General features: G+C 39.7%; 1 protein-coding gene across 1 annotated transcript in view; it reads right to left on the bottom strand.

Annotated features, from left to right (window-relative positions):
* Positions 1-24,868, bottom strand: part of csmd3b (CUB and Sushi multiple domains 3b) — a 268,124-nt gene that overhangs the window by 84,478 nt on the left and 158,778 nt on the right. Inside the window, exons 22-34 of the mRNA XM_061256027.1 lie at positions 24,599-24,768; positions 24,349-24,505; positions 22,856-23,047; positions 20,015-20,141; positions 18,155-18,357; positions 16,986-17,177; positions 16,168-16,306; positions 15,001-15,188; positions 13,890-14,084; positions 13,232-13,348; positions 10,601-10,714; positions 7,441-7,536; positions 3,344-3,547 (exon numbers count right to left, since the gene is read on the bottom strand). Coding sequence (XP_061112011.1) covers positions 3,344-3,547; positions 7,441-7,536; positions 10,601-10,714; positions 13,232-13,348; positions 13,890-14,084; positions 15,001-15,188; positions 16,168-16,306; positions 16,986-17,177; positions 18,155-18,357; positions 20,015-20,141; positions 22,856-23,047; positions 24,349-24,505; positions 24,599-24,768 — 2,094 coding nt within the window. The remainder of the gene's footprint in view (positions 1-3,343; positions 3,548-7,440; positions 7,537-10,600; positions 10,715-13,231; positions 13,349-13,889; positions 14,085-15,000; positions 15,189-16,167; positions 16,307-16,985; positions 17,178-18,154; positions 18,358-20,014; positions 20,142-22,855; positions 23,048-24,348; positions 24,506-24,598; positions 24,769-24,868) is intronic.

Here is a 24,868-nt window from a genome sequence, read left to right on the forward strand (position 1 = left end):
CTGGGGGGGCCTGTCAACAACCATTCTACCGTCTGCAGCATACAGCTTCTCCAGGGGTTAGTCTCGAGGGGCACCTGGATTGCACTGAGGGCAGGTGCAGGCAGTAACACCAGGCAAAGAGCACCTGTAACAGTAAACGAGTTTAGCTGGATGCCTCTAACAACTGCCGACCTTTCACGAGGGCCAAGGGCTGCATTGTAGTTCATTAGTGCACAGCAGCCACAGTGCCAATAGTGCTTCAAATACATGTTTACAAATAATGTTGACTTGCTCTAGTGCTGGTATTTGTGCATCAACATTGGGTAGTGCCTCTTCAGATCCAGAATGTCCTCTACATGATCCAGAATGTCTCTCCAAATGTTCTGTTTATCTGAGGGCAGGAAGACCTTCTGGAACACATCGGAAAACTGAAGCAACTTTACAAAGAATATGTGGTTTAAGGACCAATGACTAGGTTCATCTGCAAGAAGGTGGGGTACCTCATAAAAAATGTGTGTCAGACAAGCATGAGTACGCTCTTCTGGAGACGTTTTTCCTTGGTTAGTGAATATTGCTGGCTCCTGCTTGGATTGGTGCAACCCAGACATGCTGGTAAGCAGGGCTGTGTCTCTTCTGACATGTGCCTCACCAGTGGTGGTGCCATGGAAGTACGGATATTTCTGAGATCCTGTGTAGTGGAAATAGGACACGCGACTCCTAAACACGTTGTGGTCCACATAGGAGGAAGAGTGAGCATGAACATCAGTACAGTGTTAAGTGGTGGGGTAGCACCGTGGATCACCGTGCCTTGGATCAAGAAGTGCCCACAAAATATATAGTAACTGGATTGTAAAATTTGATATTTTTTGCTAAATGCATAGAGAATCAGCTTTTATTTTATGGTATATAGATGCATACTCTATATATGTTTTACCATTTTCATGAAAACAGCTGTTTTGCCATTTTACGGAAACAGCTAATTGGCCCATGTGGCCAATTAACAAAAAGGTTAGCGCTCCTCCTTGTGTAAATTCAGTCATCTGCAGACGGAACAGTTGGAAATTTACTGCCAACACCGGAAATGTCAGAGATAAAATGGTAAGACTGTATTCCTAACTTTCAAAGCTCAAAACTTAAACAATACAATGCTTATTATATGTATAATTCGAATGACTTCGGTCTTTCGGTGAGAATGTGATTCCTGGTTAACGTTACCCAGTGAAAGCTAATATAACCTAACTTTAGCAAGCTTGCTAAGCAGCTAAATACAAGCTATTGCTCAGCATAATTAGTGTGTTGATTATTCAAACAATGTTTTGGATAACTTGGCTACTTTGACCCTTTCAAAAGTCTTCATTAGCATTGCAAAGTAATTAGCTGTTATTGTTACTGAAAAATCTTCTCCTCAACTAACGCACTAATGATCCTCTGGGGGGAAGTTAGCTGGTTCATTATGTGAAGTGGCCAACATGAATTCGTGAATAATTGAAGAGTGACCAGTCATAAACTCTGCTCTCGATAGTTCAATTGAATCCAGCACCCTTTTGCTATAAGCTAAATGTTTGCCTACAATTCCTCAGTCACCATCAACCATTGAACATTTTTCTCATCCTAAATGGCAGAAAATGTCATCTAAAACCGTGTAAAAATGTAGGCTATATAAGTTTTTATATTGTAATTTTAATGTTGATAGAATAATACAATTGCATGATGCTGCTTTTTTTACTAAAATACTGACCCTTGCTTTTTTTTCCCACAGTTTCGTCAGCATATCCTTGATAATGTTTTGCCGAACTCTCAGGACCCTATTTACCATTCAACCATGAATAAGCCATTTATTTCAGTGGTGCATTCATTAAATACAACATTACATAAAAGAAATGGCCTAATTATGCCCACCAAAGCAACAGTATCTGACTTTAAATGCGTTTTTGGACAACAGAGTTCTACATCTTCCGGTATGTCAACATTGGTTCAGCGTAAAACAAATCAAGCGGGAAAAAAATAAATAAAAAATCAAACTTCTTTTCTGTAAGCTACACCAACCTCGTGTGGAAATTCAGTCCAGTCTCCCATGGTCACCACTCCATCTTGTGCATAATGCAAATATACACATTCAGAGGAAAAGGAGGCATGAAATGTGGAGGCTTTCGGGTGGAGCTAAGCATTCAACACAATGCATGAGAATGGGTGTGGGGATATACAAAAAGCAGGCAAAATGGCATATGAAACTGATGCAAAGGAGCATCTTGTTTTAAAATCATTTAAAATAAAACTCAGAAATCTATTTTCCCCCAGAGTGAAATCAAAAGAAATATCAGCAATTTCAGGAACATGTCAGTACTGTTTCCTGCACAGCCTAGAAGGTGTTTGCCTTACTGCCTGTTACCTGTGCAGCACATACCATTGTAAAATATAAACAAGCCATCAGTAGATAGAAATCTCCCATGAATATGAGATCATTGCACATATCCAAAGACAAATATCTTATACCATACACTAAACCTGAGAAGTACTCATTTAGTGGGGAAACAACATGTTGATCTCAAGTGATCATGGCAAAATCCCTCTCATAAGCATGCTTATTGTATGTCCATAATTAGTCAACGGTTGCAGATGGCCCAAACTGCCTCTAAAGACTAAACATTGACGTGCGTTCAAGAAGGCAAATATTCTCTGCAAACTACGTTTGCAGCAACTGGTACTGTTGAATGATTTTAAATGAACATTCCATTTAGTTCACCACCAATGCCTTTTTAATACAAATGGACATGACTAACTAATGGCAGCTAGCTGATTTGTTGCTTACCTGTGACTTATTTTTAGGTGAGAACAAATATTTAATTGATTAAAGTGTATTATACAACCAAATAATTGTACATCTATGTTCTCTCTGCGTGTTCCCTATCAGCAGTCATTTCGCCCATTACTTTTTCAAACTGTAAACTAACATTAGCTAACATTTGTGGCGAACAGAAAACTGTTTGAATATGTTGCAGACGTCCCACCCATGGAGACCACCTGAGCCGGGTGGGGGGGGTTTAGGGGATGATTTTCTCTGCACATTAGCGACCTCACCTATACTTTTCAGTTCCTTAATGTGTGATTGCCCATAAATTTCCGACAGGATAATGCACATTTCCAAACTTCACTTTGCCTTTGGTGGACATTGCTGATTTGCGAGACAATTCTGCCTTCTCGCAGGTATTAGGGAGCAGGTGCTGAATCCATCCGGGAGAGGTGTAATTTCTGATGTTGGCGAGCATACGCTAACGTTAGCTAACGGTTGCCATCTTGAACGCACGTCTCGATGCTCGTTGCAAACAGAATGCTTGTTCGGCTTTCCCAGCAGCTCTGAACTCACCAACACACGTGGGCAGCAAATCGTTCCACTGGGCCAGTGCATTGGGGACTGTCTCACACCTAATGGCTGTGGAGCCATGCAGAGTGTATCCTGGATTGCATTCAAACAGCACGGTCGCACCGACTGCGAAATCATTCCCGATCCGCTTCCCAAACCTTGGCTCAGGCACCGAACTACACTGGGTCGCGCTGGTCCGGGGAACAGCTGGAGAGAAGAGTGAGAAATAAGGGTCATCATGACCATTAACGTCATCATATCACACTTTCACTTTGACATTGTCACAGCCTTTAAAGTACATATAAAATCAAAAAGAAATTTTTAAGGAGCAAGGCACAGAGGGACACACAAGAAGATTCAACCAGCTTGGAAAACTAAAAACTAAAAAAGGTACAATGTAAAGGCTTCTGCCTTGCTTTTATAAAAGTATATCCTGCATATTTGTCGTAACATTTCATCTTCAGTCAGTCCTAGGGGGTCCCATCGGGTCTTAGTATGAGGTAAATACCTTGGAAATCAAGGACAGGGGGGAAAGGCAGCAATTTAAACACAGAATAAATCATGAGATGGAGGCACAGTAGAGATAGGCATTTTTAAATTAACCTTTATTTTACCAGGAAGGGCAATTAAGATGGGAATCTTATTTACAATGACAGAGATTGCTGGAAGCATCTCACAAAAAGTAGAGGTAGGTGACATTTTATACCCATGGGAAGAACCAGTTTAGCAAATTTAAAGTAATATGAAGGATTGTCTGAAATTCTGTCTGCCAACGCTATTTTAAAAAGCACCTTGCTGAATCCATGCAAAAAATTCTGGCTGTTCTGGAGGTGAAAAAGAGCCCTACCCAGTACTATCTAGGTGTGCCTAATCTGTTCAGACAAGGTTGTGATCCCAGCCATCGGATGAGATTTCAGACCGGTATTGTTATATTTAATGTAAAATGTGCAAAGCTAAGGGACTTGGACCAGGAAACCAGGGCCTTACATTTACATTGATATTTTGTACGTATTTAGTGCACAATCTTTTCCAGAGTGGCTAACAGCTCATATTATTTTGCATACCATCCATAAGGCTGCATGTGCAGAAACATAGCTAAATATCTAAATAAATATTTAAATATCATCCAGATACACCTGATATACAGCTAAGGGATGTGCAGACACCTTCACCTACACTCTCAAAAATAAAGTGACAGTGGAGGTACTTTTGTATTCTTCAAGGGTCAAATTTCCCAAATATACCCTGAAAATGTACAGAACATTTTCAGCAGCCTGTGACAAAACTGCTCTCTATTCGACTAAAGTGCATGTTTTCATGAGTATTCCAGTGATTGTCTAATTTGGATCAATAGCCTATTATGACCCATTATGACATGTTGTATTTTAAATAATTCACAATAATAATCTGTCACATTGTAAAAAGGTTATTGCGTCTCTTGAAGCTAGCAATTCCATTTGTGTTTGGGCTTACCAAGATAGGCCCAAAATAGGGCCCTTAATCACTTATGCCTTAATCTGTAAAATGAGGTACATGTTGTTTGAGGTAATAGCCTGAGGCAGTGTTAAATACATGGGGTAAACATTGCAAAAAGGTCCAATATATCAAATTATGCCCCAAAATCACAGAGTCAGGAGCAAGAAATGCCCCCAAATATTTTTGCCTAAGATTTTACTTTTCAACTCCAACACTGAAGGGGGTGATAACCAGTGATACATTTCAATTTTCTAAAATGTTTAATCTAACATATGCCAGTGAGACCTCGCAACCACAAATCTCCCACCATTGGTCTTCTTGGCAACAGTGAGGAAGATTGGATCACTATCTGACCACAGCAACTTCCAGTGCCAGGAACTCTATTACAGAAAATAGAAAAACATGACCCACAACAACAAGAGAGAAATAAATCGAAAAATGTTTCCATCACCACTGTAAAGGAATGGGGCCTGGACTGGCTGGTGATAGAGATACAGTCAGATAATGTAACAACTTCACTGCAAAGCCTGCTGAGCAGTCTTTCGACCTCACACTGCAGCAGGGAGAGGGTGACCCATAAACAACATGACTGATTGTATAAAAGAGAGGGAATGCCTAAAAAAACATGAGGCCAGCAAACTAAATATAGGCCAGGCACAAAATATGCCCGTTGAATGTATGTATTTTTATCTCTTTTATGTTGGAGTAACTGTTGGAAACATTCTCCCAAAAATATTAGTTTTAAAATATTCCAATTAAATTAATACCATCAAAATATTTGCTTTCTTTTGTGGAAATTGAATGTTTTTGTTGCCAACATTATTTAAGTGGAAATAAAATCACAGCATTCTCTTTGTTGATGCAGATGCTCACCCCATGCTCACACTAGCTCACTGAATCATTCTTGGTAACTCTGCAGATGCTTAAATTGTAGCGGAAATGGAAACTGACTTCAGTTCCAGTTTGACTTGTGTTTTGATGACATTGAAAGTGAAATGTAGGCCTTTGAGTCAGATGAGACCACAGGGATATTGATTTTGACTTACGTTTTAGTCATAGCTGATTTTTCGCTGGCCATAGCTCTGGTCTGGCCTCTTGTAATCACTTTTCAAGCAGACTTACAGCTACTTTTTGACTGTTGAACTTTCTTCTTAGACTAGGTCATTACATCATCCACAGCTGGCATATGGCATTGGATTAACATTTTTCTAAAACAAATTAGTCAACATTTGCAGAGCATATATTATGAACTATGATATAAATATAGGATATATATAGCATTCAGCTGACAATTATTTTGACTGTGTTACATTTCCCCAAACCCATATCCAATATTTTCTTCTCTGCTTTTTACAATTAACGATAAATTAGTAATCAGTTAAGCAAGTTCAGCAGAGGCACCAATGATCTAATTAATCAATCGGAAATGAACCACAGCTTCTTCACATCGTGTTAAATGATTCATACAATTGGGAAAAATCCGTTTTAATCACGAAGCAGTGATGGATACTGTCCTTGAGTATCTATACAATAATTAATTCACAAAATACAGATAGATAGATAGATAGATAAAAATACAACGATCCCTCATCTAGTCCACACCTCATCAAGTCCAAGAGTAGATAAATCTAACCTCATGTGACAAACACAAGATTTTGTTGTCATTATTTTTTTTACCACAAATAGCCAATATGCAGAAGCTTTCTGTGAAAATGTAAGTGTACCCTATGATTCAGTAGCTTGTAGAACCCCATATAGCAACAATAACACAAAGTAATAATTTATTGTATGAGTTTACGGTCAGTCTCTTATGACCCTGAAGCATAAAAATGCTCATTGGTGGTTGAGGGCTTTCAGTTATGCACTCTTTCTCCAGTCAACACATCTCAATGGGGTTAAGGTCTGGACCTTGGATTGGCTATTCCCTGATTCTTTTCTTTCTCAGCCATTCAGTCATAGATTTACTGGTGTGCTCAGGTCCTGTGGCTGCAAAACAAGCCCAAATCATCACCGTTGGCATGGGCTTCTTGTGGTGATATGTGCATTATGGCCAAACATATCCACTGTGTGCCAGAAGTCTTGTGGTTAGTTTAGGTGCAATTTTCCGAACAAAATCCGTGCTACCAGAACTAATGAATTAAATCAGCTGTCTGAGTTCAAAATTTCAGCCCTGACCTGGGCTGGGTCCAAAATAGCATGCTCCATACTAAACACTATATATGTAAACTACAATTCAGTGTACACAAGGCTGCTTTAGTATACTAGTAAAAAGTAAGATGGACATACAATTTATAAAGAAATGCATCACTTTAAGCACAGAACGTGGAAGAAAAACAAAAAAAATATTCAAAAGTGTAAATATAACTGATTTTAATTACTTTCTGCGAAGCATCATGTCCAGTATTCGCATGCTACAATATTTCACTGAATGTAGTATAAATTCCTGGTAGTATTGGTAACAGCGGCTTCAGACATAGTAATACTATTCTGACATACTAAATAAATAAACTAGTATGCGATTTCTTTCCAAATAAGCTCAAAATGATTGACCCCATTCATTCTTCCTGGTGAAGTGAAGTTCCCAAAAAGCATTTATATCAAAGCAAAATAGAGAAAAAAGTCACCTTGGTAGACAAAATGAAATCCTTTGGCTGTCTCCGGTCCCACTGTGATGAACTTGATGGTGATTTGGTTCCCCGTACTTAAGGGCAGAGATTCTCCTAAAAAACAAGTTAAATACATGAATCTCAATTGTCTACCTTTCCATGCTTTTGTTCTGAATTCATCCTTGAGCCAAATAATAGAGCCTTACTACATCAAGTATTTGAATTATTATGGACAGGCCATTTCCTTGAAAATAAAAACATCACTCTTTAAGCATAATAATAGAGTTAGTGGGTCCATAAATAACTTCAGCTTGTTTGATGTACAATACTGAAGAATGATTGACAGTGTTGGTTTAATTGATGTGCGGAAGAAAAAAAGACATTATTTCCAGTGGGGATTTGGCTTTTGGAGCACTGAAGTTTTGGCCACGCTCTGGCATGGTGTTCAACAACATTTTTTTTTTTTCCATCATCAACATTCCACTCCAGTGCATTGTACAAACTCAAGAACTGCAGCAGCCAAGGTTATTGTGAACCTTTTAGGGAAAAAAAACAACTATTGAACAAGCTGACCGCAAGAAAGCCAGACTATTTGTTGTGTGGGTGGTGAGTGAGGATCAGGGCTGCGGGTTAAATGACTTCGAATGACCACGAGTATAGCTGTGACACTTGTGTCTCATCTGTACCCGACAAACCACCTCGCACTTTGCTCTGGAATTCACTTCAAGTCTACACTACACATCAGGAAAGATGTCGGTTAGAGTACAAATCAAGGATCATAACTATCGATGTTTAATTTTTGATTTTGGGAGCATAATCTATCCACAAACAAAGCGACGTAAGAACGTGAAATAATAACCCAGCAAAATAGAACTTCTCTAAGATCTTCAGAGCGAAGCTCCGTAAATCTTTCAAATTTCACACGTAGAAAGAGTATGATACTACACATAGGCAGAGATATGACAGTTCAAGCTTGTGATGCAAATGAGATATTTAGCGTGTTTTGACTGTACTCTTGTTACAACCGTACGCAGTTCCCCTATCCAAGGCATGACTCCTTGTTCAAATCTAACAAACTACATCACTGTTTAATTCAAGGTCAGATTTCTGAAATATATAATACACTTGCCAGCTGAAACAAAACAAGAAAAACAACCAGGCCAGTTTATCATTGGGAGAAAAACGAATGAAAAATGAATAAATATATACCGTCAATATATGAATCTACCATATAGCTCAGTTGGCTGTGTGCTGGAAGTGTGGCATAATAGATTAAACCCTGGCACTCTCCACTCTATTCTCTTCTTCCATAGTGCAGCCAAGGAGTCCAGTGAGTAATAGACCCACAGAAAAAAGTGGATGCACTTTTGCCTGAAAAGGCATTTATTTGCAGTTTTGCAAATTTGATGTGTCTCTTTCATTATAAATGAACAAGCAGCCCAGGGCTGGATTAAGACTATGTGGGCCCCAGGACTATGACAAATTTCACACCCCCAACCCCCACCCCCAAAAATCTGATAGTTGAGAAGTGCTTGGTTTAGGTCTGCCGCTCACTTATAAACAAAATGTAGCCAAATAAAATGTTTTAATTATTGCTGCTCTCAGAAACAGTGCGCGAGAGAGAAGCTGTAGCCTACTAAAAGGGAACGCAGAACCAATATATGGACTACGTAATATATGTAAGCCTATAACACTACATTACTCAACAAACAGTTCACACATGAAGAACACATTGGCCCAAAGTTTCCTTCCTATTTCTCTGTACAATGGACTTGTACGAGTGTGCCATGTCAGATTCAACAAACTTCAGAAAAACGTGTTTGGAGATTGAACTGAGACTGATAAATTAAAGCCTATCATTTTAGCAGTGTCATCAGTGGAATGAAGGGACCTGCAACAGCCAATGTCTCCTGATGCTCGTACCGTCACTCAAATTAAGAAGAAATGCTTTGATATGAAAATGTCTTCACATAAAATATTTTCAGTCTCGTAAGTAGCAACTCCAGCAAGTCACAGATTTGTAGAAGCAGTGGCTGTAGTAATCCAAATCTTGACAATAACATTTGTCTATCTCTGCAAATATATCAGCACAGTCTCAAAAAATCTTCAAGGGTCTTATGTGCAAGAGCATCCAAAATAAGTAGCCATGATGTTGCGTATGGTTACAAAAGAAAAGAAAAAAAGGAAAAATATCTGATATTTCTGCATATCATAAGAATCTTGTGAGTCAAATCCCAATGGAAATGCGGATTTTCCGTGTAGGCCCGCACAGAGGAGGAGCCACCTGCTTAGAGGCCCAATGTAGTCTGATAGGCCTAATAATCTCAATAAACAAGATGTCACATTAATATTCAGAGCAGGCCAGGGCTTTAATGAAATAGCATGACAGCCTACTCATTTAGAAGCAATTCTTTATTGCTTTTCGAGATGAGTCCGTATTTTGAAATCCAGGGTGCTTAAGGAATCACTCTGTAAGGACATATGCATGTGAGATTTCTCAGCCTCCCTTGCTCCATGGTCATCACATTTTGTTCTTCAGTGACAGTTTAGAAAATTCACGCTCCCCATAGGCATAAATAAAATAAAGTTACTAAGTCTGTTCAAAGCTAACTGCTGACAAAATTTTCCTTCAAAAGAGATGCTGCAAACGGGTTGTCTGCCCACCCCGGAGAGACCCGTGAGTGGGCAGAAGTCATCTTCGTTGACGATAATTACTTTGAAACAGAGCCAACACTCTGCACCACCTACACTCCCCTCCTCCTCTGTGCCATTTCAGTTGTCAGTTAGACAGAATTTCATAGATACATTGCTGTAGTCTTCTTTGTACAGCATTAGCCTATAAATGGCAGTGCGCTTAACAAAAGTTTTGAACTCGTTTTGATTCAATTTGTTTCTATTCCCTTATCCTGCTCTGATCATATTTATTTAAGAAAATATATTTATAGCCATTTTTATTATGCTCATGAGTATTATTATAATCATTCGTATACATGATTCAACACATTTATAAGCAGGTCTACAGTGAATATTAATGCATGAAAGAGGCATCGATGCCAAGCCTACTAATATTGTTTTGTTTACTGTTACAATGTTGTATGTCTGCATTGCTCTGACAAATAAACAAATAAATAAAATAAATAAATGACTATGCCTTATGATGACCAGGCTGGTGTTTTACCTGAGTGTGACCCGGAGAGGGAGGACAGCAATGGAGACTGCTGGGTAGGTCCATCATAGATGTCCACCACATCGTTGAGAGACGTTTGGAAGAGCACAAACTGCCCAAACAGCACTGCAAAGAAAGAATGACAGCGAGGGGGAGAGAGATGCCACAAGATGTCAAGTTTTCTTATATTCTTCAGCACTATGTTTCTTTTTTAGTCCTCTGGTTGTTTCTAACCCATTCAATGCAGGAACATTCTGGAACAATAAGCATCAGTAGTGCCAAGTGTTCCGATAACTAGTGTCCCTGCACTGCCAAACCAATATGGCTGGAAACATTCTACATTTTTAGAGGGCTTGTGTCAATGTGCAAGCCTCTAATAAAACACAAACATTAACACAAAATTTCTTGTTAATGAGGAACATAATTTTAAGTTTCACAACTAGGCAGTTAGACAGTTATCAGTGACAGTATTGTGACTGGGATTAAAAATCTCCTGAGTTACCCTTGTCACACTAGAACATTAGAACACAAAGCATGCAGACATGGTGAAGAGGTGTAGTTTCTGTTCAAACAAATATTAGACGTGTGATCGAATCAGCTTTGACTGTAGTATAATTGTTGGAGCCAGGTGTGGTGGTTCCAACATTTCAAAACCAGCTGCCCTCCCGGGATTTTCATGTGCTACAGTGTTTACTGAATATGCAGCGATTAACAGTTTTGTGGCTGAAAACACGTAATGCGAGAGGTGAATGGGCAAACTTGTTCAAGCTAACAGAAAAGCCACAAAAGCTTAAATAGTTACTGTTTTCAACAGTGTGGTGCTGAAGGGCACCTCTGAACACAAAACACATCGAACCGAGTGGGCAGGTTACAGCAGCAGAAGACCATGCTGGGCTTCACTTCTGTCACCAAAGAACAGGAAGCTGAGGCTACAGTGGGCATCTAATCACCAATAGCGGATGATTGAAGATTGGCCTGGTGTAACAAATCTCGATTTCTGTTGCAACATGCAGATTGTAGGGTCAGAAATTTGCCGTAAACAGCACAAATCCATGGGTCCATCCTGCCTTGGGTCAAAGGTGTGGGCTGGTGGTGGTACAGTGGTTTCATGTTTCATGGACCATTTTCCCCACAGTAATAGATCAGAGCAAGAGACTTGTGAAGCCAAACATTTGTAGCATACCTTTGTAATTTCATGGTATCCTACTGCACGTTATAAATCCTGCTCTGGTAGGCTGCAGTATCTGTGCCCTTTTGTTTTTGGTGTTTAAATATTAGCCGATCATTTCAACCCATTTCCTGAAATTATCGTCAGTTTATACACGGTAGTACAGTAGCTTACAGTAGCTATCCTACAATGTGAATTGAGTGTTAGGCATGTGTTCCATGCACAGATTTACAGAGAGACTCCGTGACTGGGGCTGTCTGCGTTAAACAAGCACAAGGCTACTTTTTGAGGCACCTTTATTAAAAAAAATGACAAACCTCACTTTATTCTCTTTATTCCTCTTTAGAATCAAACTGTAGGGTTGAAGACGTAATCGGGAGGAACAGCGAATTCCAGCACTTAGGTTACATTGCCTTCCAGTATTTGGCAATTGGCTATTGTTAAAATGCACAATTATTAGTAAATATAAGCATAAATACAGTTGAATAACTGCACTGAGTAATACCTGGAACAACTAGCTTTTTTTTTTTTCAGTCCATGTTCCAGATTTAGAAGGGTTCCAGGTTTTCAATAGGACCAAAGCGGTTGGTTACAAGTCTTTAAATGAGCACAAACTGTAGTCATACATTGAAATCATAGGTTAGTTTAACTATACATGTCTTGTTATATTGTGTGGCATTTTATACTTAGTTTTTTCAGATTTATGAGGGAACTTCAGCAGACCTGGTTCCTTTTGGAGAATTTAAATCCATTGATACTATTGGTCACTGTAACTGTTTAAACTTTTTTTTCCAATAGTGTATTATTGATTTTATGTTATTTATTTGTGTGACTGAGCTGCTTGAAGCAAGGAATTGCTGTAAACAAGGTTAAAAAAAAAACATTTTGGAGAGCACATCAGAAGCTGGTTGCTTAGTTACACATTTGAATTTCCTTCATCAAATTCAGTTCCTTTAGCAGAGACCATGAGAAGGAATCTAACAGACAAGCTGGCTTTGCAGTTACAGGATCCAGTAATAAATAATTATTTATTTGGACCTTTACATAAAACATCTGTGTTGAATTTGTAAATTTGTTGGATGAATCAAGCAGGCATCCATCCAAAGGCGTTGATATGGCTGGCTTATAAATGATTGAATATCGATTTGTCTGAATTAAAGCAGTTCTGGGAGGAAGAGTGGAATAAAATTCTTCCACAGCGATGTAAAAGACTGATACCAAATTATAGGAAGGCTTTTGTTTATAGGAATTACTTTTTCACAAGGATGCTTTGGCTGTTTGAGAAGTTCTTCATTAAATACATGAACATAGTTATGATTTTATACAGGTTCTGGCTCAGATCTAATACCATTCATTGTGGCAAATACTCCATAATAGAGGATATCAGGAAGAGGCAAAAACTTATTCTTGGCACTCTATGGTAACATATAGTCCTCAGATTTTGTAGCAATGTACTTCTGAAATAGTGAACTCACCAAATTCCCTGGAAACAGAGATGGCATACACACAGCTCTGCCCCACCGTGTAGTTTCGAGGGAAGTTCGGTGACAACACTGTCCCCTCTGCTCCTGTGGACCGGCTGCCACATGGAGCTGTGGAAACAGAAAGCATGACACACACAGGGTTTATTAATAATTATGATAATCCATCCACCCATTATCTATATCTGCGTATTCCTGATCAGGGCCAGAGGGGGTGCTGGAGCCAATCCCAGCATTTATTGGGCAAAAGGCAGGAATATACCTTGGACAGGTCGCCAATCTATCACATGACACACACACCATTCACTCACATATTCATACTTACGGGCAATTTAGATTCTCCAATTAACCTAACCTGCATGTCTTTGAACTGTGGGAGGAAACCGAAGTAGCCACAGAAAATAATAATAATAATAATAATAATAATAATAATAATAATAATAATAATGAGCTTTATTTGAATAGGACCTTTCATACAGAGATGCAGCTCAACCATATCATGATTCTGAATACCAAGAAAGGTGATCGTTACTTTATTTCTGGTTCAATTTCATCCTTACCATAATAATAATGAGATGTACCACTTTAATATACCAGCAATATCACCAGCAGAACGAGCTCCTAGATCTTCCAAACCACACTATGGCTTTACCTTGACAACTTGGCAGAACTCTGTTCCAGCCTGGCCTGCCGTCGTCCCCTAAGATGCAGGTGAGAGTAGAGTAGCCTTGGAGCACGTATCCCGGCTCACAGTAGAAGGTTACAGTTGAGCCTAGCTTGTAGTCACTCCCTAGCCTGGTTCCATTCATCACACTGCCTGGATCAAAGCAGGACTCCCGCAGTTTGGCTTCATGGAAACATAAATATAAGGGTGTCAAAGTAAGATGCACACACATACACACACAGACAGTAGTGGAGCTAGCCAGGGGGGCCCATGGAGGCTCACTCTTACAGAATATTTTATGGAAAACAATTGTCATGTGTCATGTTTTTACCCCTTAAGTATCACCCCTTTTCTTGACACAGGCTTGAAAATGACATACCCAAAAATAAAATGGTTACTATTTTTGAACCCTTTTGACTACAGACATAATATTGACAATCTGTGGGTATTCTTTCATGTAATCCTGGAAATAAAGTTTTAGGATTTTGAAAAAAATTTAAGAAATGAAAGTTACTTCAAAGCTTTGGAAGAACTACTCGAAGACCAAAGAAGAACAAGGAGTGCTGGACAATCCACAATCACCTGATGTCAACCCCATTGGACATTTATGGGGGCACCTGAAGCCAGGCATTTAGTAACATCACAATATGCTCTTTGGAAGATTGTCAAATAATGCTGGGATAACATGAATCATCAGGTTTTGCACAAATTTGGTGGTCTCAGACTTTTGGACCTGACTACATATCCTGTCAGTCATGTTTTCAGGTCTGTACTGCTCTAATCTGACCAGAGACGTTGTGTGTGTTCAGTCTATATAATTATGATATGTTAATGGTGCTTCATCCCAAAAATACAAAATCTTCTCTATTCTAATATATTGACAGATAAGGTATCAGATGCCAAATATTTGACGAGGTGTAGCAGAGCTATTCAGTTGGAAGAATTTAATGTGTGAACACTAATTTGAGAACAGTCAACAAAACCAGAAAGCAATCACGTAAGGTACTTCACTTCTTGTTAACCATGGTACATCCACAGATGATATGGACTCAGAGCCTTGCAGATCCTCGAATAATGGATGTATAAAATTATTTCCTACCTTTGTATTCCAGGTGAAAACCAGCGTAGCTCACAGAGCCATCACTGCGAAAGGCTAAATGCATGGTGTTGGAACTGCTCTCAATTCTCTCTGGCAGCTTGCTGTCTTGAAAGCTTCCGATGAGGTTGCTGTTACTATCTGGCCCATCGTAGATGTACAGGAAGTCATAGTTGGGTTCAATGCTGAAACTGGAGAAAAAAAAAAAAAGAAAAAAAAAAAAGGGGGGGGGGTGTTTTGAGTAGATGACCTACACCGCTCCAAATTCCCTCTCCACAATGCATTAGGGAATAATTTTAGAAACGGTTGTGTGAAGAAAAAGTGAGAAAATGAATGACCTTTGATAACAAAAACATGAGCTTTATGCATATGTTAATATCAGAAAAGGTCACCCTGCAGAGAGCAGACATCTGCAACACATGGTGACACAATTTGTTCTGCACCAATCTGACCAGTGCCTGCCAGTTGATAACTAAATCTTTATGACTGTTGGCACTGCCATCTGGTGCATTATCACTTTTAGCAATGAAGACATGTAAGGAACTGGAAAAAGCCTGACAACCTGGTTGTTTCTCAATACTATTCAAAGATTAAATTAATGGGGATATCCCTTATTAGCATTACCAATAGCACAGGTATAGACCAATTTGCATATCGATCTGTGAAACAAATGCATCTTCATTCAACCCCAAAACATCTAGCTACACCTTAAATGGATGCTTACAGAGTAATTCCGGCAGGCCTAATTGCCATTACCTTACATTCCAGTCATTTAGCTGACACCGTTATCTAAAGTGACTTACAGTTCATTAGACTAAGCAGGGGCCAATCCCCCTGGAGCAATGTGGGGTTAAGGGCCTTGCTCAAGGGCCCAACAGCTGCACTGACCTTATTGTGATCACACTGGCCAACAACCTTGGCAACAGTTGCTATCCACCATAGCACTGGACAAACAATTCTTGGTTTGGATAACATTTTGGCCTCTATTTCTATTTTTGTTTTGTCATCATCAGAAATTGTTCCAATATTTTCACATCCTGTATATACCCTTCCACCACAGCTTATTCTTGATATATCTCCACTTGGATGCTCTTACTATTTATGAACTAGATGATAGAGATTCAGAATACATACCAGAGAGCTACAGTGAAAGTAATGAGGATTTGTTACCTGATGAAGGCAAGCGAGAGTACGTAGTCGGAGTTGACAGCTATTAGCCAGTCACAGTCCTTGCTGTGAGGGTAGGGGTGAGGGTAGTTTGGAGACAGGATGAACCCGGAGGTCCCTGTCAGATTCCCACCACAGGGAGCTGAGGATCAAAAACATACATGAGAAAAGAAACAGACAGGCAGACAGAGAGACAGTAGGGTGGTGGTGTTTGCATTGGTGATAATGTACAATTGGTATTCCGTCATAGCAACAAGATTGCCTGAAATAGCGAATAGCTAAATAAACGAGGAATTTGTGTGTAATTATACCACATCATTCTACGATCAATATATATTAATAAATATGGAAGAAATATACGATCATACCTTTGTTTTTACATATAGAGAACAAAAACAGAAATGTAAAGTGGGGGCAGTTCTCTCTTAGAATTCTCTCTGCCGAACAGAGAGATATGGCCTCCTGTAAGGTTTAAGGACTGCAAGTATTTAGTTATTACTTAGATATGTTAATCTGCAATGTTCTTACCTATGGGTCACTTCCTGTTCTCTGAGCCTAACGTTGGTTGCATTAATCTTAAAGAAATTCAGTATTTTGTTCTGTTTCTTACCTGCTGGGCGTGTAATTGCCAAACAGCTGTTGGTTAAAAAAGCTCTTAAGCTTATGTTTCACCTTCAGGCAACAGTACATGCTGAGAGATTTTAAACATAATAATTACAGTTCTGTTTAAATATCGCTGAAATATTTCAGCGATATTTAAGTACGCATCTTAAGCAGTTATGCTTCGTGTTCTGTTCCACACTCGGGTTTGGAACACTCACCTATACATACGGGAGGACTGGGCTGCCAGTAGTATCTGTTCTCCACTTGAATACAGGTGATCTTCATCTCGCCTTGCAGCTCGTACCCTGGGTCACAAAGGAAGGTGACGGTGTCGCCGGGCTCTCTCCCGTCTCCGTTTCGACTGCCGTTCATGGGCACACCTGGATCCCTGCAGGCTGTGGCGACCGAGCCTGCGAATGTACATTCTGATGAGGGGCGAGAAGCATCTCCCTCCACAACCTGCCACACAGCCAGAGTGCACAAGTGTCTATGGAAACTGGTCTGCCCGCACCTCCAACTTATACTATACTCCGCTTTCATGAGGTACACTGTAAGCTTGCATTTTGTTTTGGAGTGATCATTACTTTTTCTTTTATGTTTTCGAGGAAATCATTCACGGTAGTAAATAATGATGGGCTTTGCTATATTCGGGTAACCAATAACTGCAGGGATAGAAACCTACATTTTGAAATTCTGCCTCAGAACAGTGGGTTCTGGCTCCTGATGTTACGAATAATTGAACAGACATGTTGGGATACTGTACACTGAAGAAGGCCGAAGACCCATGTGACGCATGAAAGACAAAACTGTGGAAGTCAACTGTTCTGATCCCTTTATTTCCAAGTGTACACAACTATGAATTTGACTTGTTTTAACAGAAATATTGCTGGGAGCGGATTTTCACACAATTTTCTAGTAAAGTCAATCCAGGATTACAGTGTAGCTCTAATTTTCCATTTAATTTGGTTCTTAACGGTTTTAATATGTGTAATTAAACAAAGATGTTGTAAAATTCTGAATAATCACCTGAATAATTCAGTTTTCATATCAATTATAAAAAATCAAAGCAGTGAAACAATTCATCCTCACAGTGCTCTTCATTTCCTCTGAAATACATTTTGTTGCAAACTGAATTCAAAAAAAAATCATGAAGTTAAAAGCTACTCTTTATTCAGCTTCTTTTTTCAAGAAAAAATTCCCCCCTGGGCTTGCAACAAATGTTTTGAGGGTCTGTACAGTACTTTCAAACCACGCAAAACAAAATGAATTATTTACGAGATGTAGCAAACAACTCTAAAATCAATGAGGTTCTTGGAGGTCATTGGTGTGGCATGTGAGCAGAGGATTATAGGAAGCTTTCCTTTCGTGTGGCTGACAAAGGACTCACTGGAGAACTCGATGGCGAAGCCAGACTTGCTGATGTAAAAATCTGTCTCGAACTGAATGGTCACCAGGTTGAGCGTGCTGTGGATGCCTTCAGGGAGCAGCGACCCGCTCACTTCCTGCAAGGACATCTCGTTCTCCGGTGGCCCGTCCCACACCTTCAAAATGTCGTGGGATGCCTCGGTGTCAAACGCCAGGAATTGCAAGCTGGAAGGAAGGAAGCCTTTAGGTAAATAACACTAATCATCAAAAAATGCAAGTTTACTCACATATCGTGACTATGGTGTGGCCCTGCGACAACCCTCTAAACCAACCATCACTCAGTCCTTATACTGAAATGAAGGATAGTCCATGAGTGGCCCAGATACAGCCACCAGATCTGGACCATAGTCTGGATCTAGGTCATCCATGATTAAAAAAACACTTACCTCCCTTCCCCTTGCGGTATGGGTGCCCGCAAAATTTGCACTCCACAATTCATTAAAATAAATCGGACATTAGCACTCGGAGCCTTCAGGAAATAACTCTGAAGCTAACAAGGCCATTTGTTCCCTTATCTGTTCTGCCTCTAGCTCAGGGTGATAAAACAAAAGGAGCCTCCCCATCCCCCGGTGGCTTGTTACACCATAAAGAACATCGTAAACTTATTTTACTCTAATAGTTCCTACAGTTGTCTCAAAAGACTTTACATGAAATCGTATAACCATAAAAAAACGTAGCACCGTTTAACTTTAGAGACAGCTCCTGAACTCTGAGAATAAAACATTCAGAAAGAAGTTTTTAAAGTTCCATATGTAATTGAATTCAATTCACTTCCGGTACCAATAATACTTGCATAATTATGGTTATTTTGTCGATTTAAATGTTATTATAAACCAAAATAACTCTGATAAAAGAGTTGGCCGCTTAGGCATTGGAGGCTCTTTTCTTCCTCCTACAGGAAGGAGAACAATTATGAAGTCTCATATTTCCTTTGAAAAGACTCATTGTTTAGTGGATCATGAAGGACAGTATGTTTTGACAACGGGCAGAATAGAATCCGTTGAGATCTCATTCATGAATGTCTACTCCAGATGAATGTCAAACTTTATGAAGGAGATAATTGATATATTAATAACACAAGGCAAAGGAATAGTTATAATGGAGGGGAGGGGGAGGTAGATTAAAACCAAATTTTGAATCCTAAATGTTTGGAGAACATTTCTCCCATAAAAAAAATTAAATAAAATAATTACACATACCATTCTGGAAGACATCAAATCTATAGTTGACTAGATTAAATCTTTATTCTTTATTGCTTAAAAATGCTTCATTGGGATAATTAATTTATCTGCCCGTGCTAGTTACTCTATCAATTAACCTTAAAACAGGGAAAACTTTATGGACAATGAATAATTCCCTTCTCAAGGATATGTTTAAAGATAATAAAAATAAAATTAGTACTTATAATTAACTTATGAATGACTTCACGGCAGCTAGTTTCTTCTTAATGGTGTTCCACAGTTTACTTTGGAAAGCCTATTCTTTCTCTGACTGTTTTTTCTCATTCCTCAGCCTCATAATTGCTTCATTCACTGTCATTGGCACTGCTCTGGGCCTCATGTTGACAAACAACAGACTCAAGGCAATCAAAAGCCTAGAATCAAGACTGAAAGCTTTCTTATACCTGCACTAAAAAAGCAATCGAACACACCTGAGTTTTCTGAAGCAGCTGAGAAGCCAACCGCCCAAATACTGTTGGTCCCCTAAAATGGGGGTACTATGGATGTAAATACCTTCAAATTAAAGGGCACAGGCCACACGTATGTAAAGACATTAATGCTTCTATGTTCATGTTTCATTTAGATGTGAGTGAGGATAGTACCTGACAATGTTGCCTGAGTCTACTTCAATGACCCAGGTGCAGCGCAGGTTGTTGTCATAGGGAAATGGGTATCCAGGAGACAGGATACGGCCGGAAGACTCACCTTTGAATCTCCCTCCACACTCGGCTGTGAAGAGAAAACAGCCATGCATTGCTGTCTCATAAGGGCCTGCCAACCAGCCAGTCCGTAATCCTGCCATGAGCACACCAGCTCAGAGAGAAGGAAATTAATTTGGACAACCAGCAAGTAAGCATACTCAACTTGCAGAGTATAAGATTATACAATAATCCTTGTTTTGATTCAATTCGATGTCTTTCAATGCGTCTCAACTTTATTCAACCCTCCGACTATCTATTTACAGTATATCTACTTCAGAACAGTCTTCAAAGCCTCACTGCTGCTATGGTTTCTGATGCAATCATGCCTTCAGCCAGAGTTAGAAATTATCTCACTGCCAGCTGGCCAATTTAGTTAGCCATAGATTGTTTTCTGATCTCTTTATTAACTAAATTTCAACAGCCTGTCCACAAAACAGGCACCGACTCCAAATCCACATCCATTCCGCTCATTTGAATAAGCCATCAACATGAAAAATGATGCAGAGTTCAATGAAGCTTGAATAACCATACAGATTTCATTTGATTAATCTCAACATTATGATTTGAAGATACCAACCCCCCATTGCCCCGAGACACAAATCCATCACACCCCATTCTTCATTTTAGCATAAACTCAATCATCCATTATTAGCTGGTTAGACCAAATGAAATAAACAAAACACCAGGTAATGGCAGCTTATGCCAACAGAGGCTTAGATATACAAAGCCTTCTTCACACCAACATTGTTTGGTCCACACATTCTGAACTTAAGGATCTTTTTGCCTGCCGTGAAAAAGCAATGCGCACTCTGGTGGACCAAAAAAGTGCAAAAGGTTAACAAAATACCGGTGGTCTAAATGGAGGAAATGAGAATGTGTGAAATATATTGTAGGCGCACAGTAGGCTGTCTAGGTTGTTTTTATCCAAATTAAGCTGATACTCTTCCAGAGTTAACATACGACAGGTTTTTACATTGCACGCTTCCTGGCCCAGAAAACAGCAGCATGTCTCCATAGATTCCTAAGTATATGTGCAGGTTTACCCAAACTGAAATAAAATACAATAAATATTCACAATTCTTTTCCACATATTCTTTTTGCCAGATGTACAATAATTATTGTAATTGTACCATCATTTCATCTTCTTCGATGTAAAATTTCAAAATGCACAATAAGTGATATGATACAAATAATGATGTATTAATTTATGTTGTTATTTGGCGATGCTTTTATCCAAAGCAATTTACAGTTCATTAGACTAGGGAGGAGATCATCTCCCCTGGAGTATCGGGGCAATATGGGGGTTAAGGCCCCAGCTCAAGGGCCCAACAGCGGTGCGGATTTTATTATGGCTATGCCGGTGATCGAACCAACAACCTTCTGGGTCCCAGTCAGGTACCTTAATCACTACACTACAGCCAGCCCAAGGGTAAAGTTAAAGATCCCCACATTATAGGGCTCAGACCCAGAGCACACGCTGGTTGAGCGAGTTTTGTGTTGCAGTTTCTGTTTGTTGCAGTTTTTGGAGAAAAGAAAAAGAAAGAAAGAAAAGCGGAGGAGCAGCTCAGCTGAAAAGTTGGCCAGTTTGGAGCAGCGAGCTGAAAAGCTGCCTCGGTTTTGCTTTCTGTTGTCTTTTCTTGCTTTAGCTTGTTGTGTTAGCTTGTTATTTTTTCTGGGAACCTGTGAGGGGGAAGGCCAAAGACTTTCTGTTATTTGTATTTGTGTTGGTGTGGGTGCGCTCTCTCTCTCTCTCCATGCGATAAACCCAGAATTGCATCTCCCTCCCAGGGGTGTCACAGGGCGTGTGACAAGCACATTCAATATTAGTATGCAATAAAGCTGGCTGCTTTTGGCTGTGTGTGGTGTGCAAATGCCTGTATTGTCCACCTTAATGTCACTGCATTGCCCACCCTGTCTTTTCAAAGCTGTGAGTGTATGCCAAAACAAATTCCATTATCCTGTGGATGCATGACAATAAAAGCGCTTCATTTAAAGAGGCAGTGCACCAAAAAATGTAATGAAAGTATGTTTCCACTTACCCATCTATCCATCCAGATGGTTTTGCTGAGATGTGATGGATTTTCTAGATTTTTAGATGCAGTTATATAACGAGTAATATAATTGACCTCTATGGACAACTTGTTTCTTGCTAATCAATGTGCAGAAAATTCCCTTTCCAAATAACGCCACAGTTACCTGCGGACATTGACAGAGCTCAATAAGGCATATTTTAATCAAGAACAATATCTTTTAGCCCCAGAATTCGCCAACTGTGTCCGCGGAAGCAGAATTCTGCAGAAACACACCAGTATTCTGGGGCAAAGTTTCAATTGTTTTGATCAGTGTTTTAGTCTGCCAAATGACTAAAATGTAGTCAGCTATTTGATGTTATTGGCTTGTGTATCAAACTGTGAACTTCAGTGAGGAAAATTGTGCCAAGACAATATAGGAACTTCCAGTATCGGACTTCAAAGAAGACATGGACAAGAGTTTTTAAAATGTAAATTTACAGAGCATCAATTACCAGAAAACAATTGGTCCATGGAGGTCAATTTTAATACGGTGAACTGGATTTAAAAAGTTCACCTTAACCTAGAAAATTTGTCATCTCAGTGAAACTATCTGGGTGGAAAGTCAGTACTACAGGTAAGTGGAAACACACTTTAATCTCATTTTTGGATGCGCTGCCCCTTTAACACACAGCTTGTGAGTTCATATCTCATATCTCTGTAGGTGTGTTACCAATGCAGGAGGGTAGAGGATTATCCCATGCCCGTCTCTCTCCAGTCATACACTTGAGGATGCTGCTGCCATGCAGAGTGTAGCCTGGGTTGCACCTGTAGGTGATCGTGCTGCCAGAGAAATGGCCCTGGTCACTGACCTTGAACCCAAACTGAGGCATCCCAGGGTCCTCACAGTGTGAAAGCTCAAAACCTGAGAGAGATGGAGGAAACAGATGCACCAAAATGTCACCTCTGGACTGCAAATGAGTAGAAGGGCACTGCTGAATAACTTCTAGATGGATTGAGTCGGCACTTTATTGGCCTCTCTCTTTCAGACCACTCTTTTCCCGATGTTTAGAAGCGCTATGTTTTTGTTCCTCTCCGATTGTGACATCTTTACACTGCGCCGTTTCCATGCTGACCCGGCAGTTAGCGTGACCATTACCAACGTCATTCTTCCTTTTAAAAGGAGAGTGGGACTGTCTGCCCTACTTTCATTTTTATTTATTTATTTATTTGTTTTTTTTCCAGACAGGTAGAAAATAGTGAGGATGGCAGACAGAAATGGGACCACAGCTGAATAAGTGCTGCGGTTGGGGATTGAATCGCTTCTCACATGGGGGGGATTTGAATATGGCCATATGGACAACACCATGAGACTGACACACAAAACAGTCTACTATTAAATCACTCTGCAGGGACATTTTCCCAAGTAAAATGAAGATGTAATGCAAGGTTACCTGACAAATCCAGCTTGATAAGGAGTCTATAAATGTCATATTATCATTCTCCTAACTCACTGTTTTCGTCAGGTAACATCGTAATGAGCTATATAAAATATTTCAGTCGTGTCTTTTGAAGACAAGGCGTGATCTCTACGACCGCCAAGTTTGTCTTATTCAGATGATGCACCACACCCTAATAAGTCATCCAATTATTAATAATCCATTTTCCTAATGCCGGGATATATAAATGTAACACATTTACATTCCAGTATATTTAAATGAAATAAATACACTGGCTGACAGATCAACAGAAAAACAGATTCTGACAGGTTCACTGTTTGACTATTCTATATTTGTACACAGGAAAATTCCATTCAGAAAACAGTGTTGTATTGTATATATTGTACCATGCAATAGTATAATTAAAGGAATATTGTCTTGCAGATATTAAAGAACTAATAACAGATTTTTGTTCCGTACAGCACCTCATGTGACCTTAGAGACTGTTCTCCCCCATTCAACCAATCTAAGTTCAGCAATTACAATGTGTCTTCACTAAAACTTCACTAAATCACTAACAAACGTTCAGTGATTGCTGAAATATTATTACCATATCAATGACTCACAGCGAATGGCAAAGTATACTGAAGCTAGATGAATTAATGCAGCAGGTTACTGTCAATCATCCTTGTTTGTGGGGAAAACGGTCGACATAGAACTGCATTTTAAATTACTTTAACTTTGGTTGCATGAAATGGAATGCTGTGCCAGTGCTGGTGTGACTTACTGGAGTAGACCAGCTTGAAGCCCTCTCCCGTGGACTCGGTGTCAGAGTAGAACTCCAGCCACAGGTGATTTGAAGTGCTGATGAGCGTAAGGCCTAACATTGCAGAGCCAGTGAATGCCCCGAGCAAATGTACAGAGTTGTCTTTTCCATCATAGATCTACAAAGAGAGGGGCAGAAGACATCTATGATATCTCCCTGGGTTAAGACATTTTAACATGTAGGTGATGAGTAGACTGTGCGGCTGGCCTACCTTTAAGATATCACCCTGGGCCAGGTGGAAGGTTCTGGCTGATATGTTGATGCCCTTTCCCGCCTGCACTTGGATGCTGTAGATGCACTCATGGTTGTTCTCATAGTTCATAGGATAGTTTGGAGACAACAGGATGCCTTCATTGTTGGTGACTGATGAGCCGCACTCCGCTGGACAGAGAAACAGTGGGCATAAGAACAAACAAACAACAACACAACGCATGCTGTTCATAGTCAATCTCACTATATTTTACACTGACAGGGCCTCTCT

Source organism: Conger conger, chromosome 9 (assembly GCF_963514075.1).
Source record: "Conger conger chromosome 9, fConCon1.1, whole genome shotgun sequence".
NCBI lineage: Eukaryota > Metazoa > Chordata > Actinopteri > Anguilliformes > Congridae > Conger > Conger conger.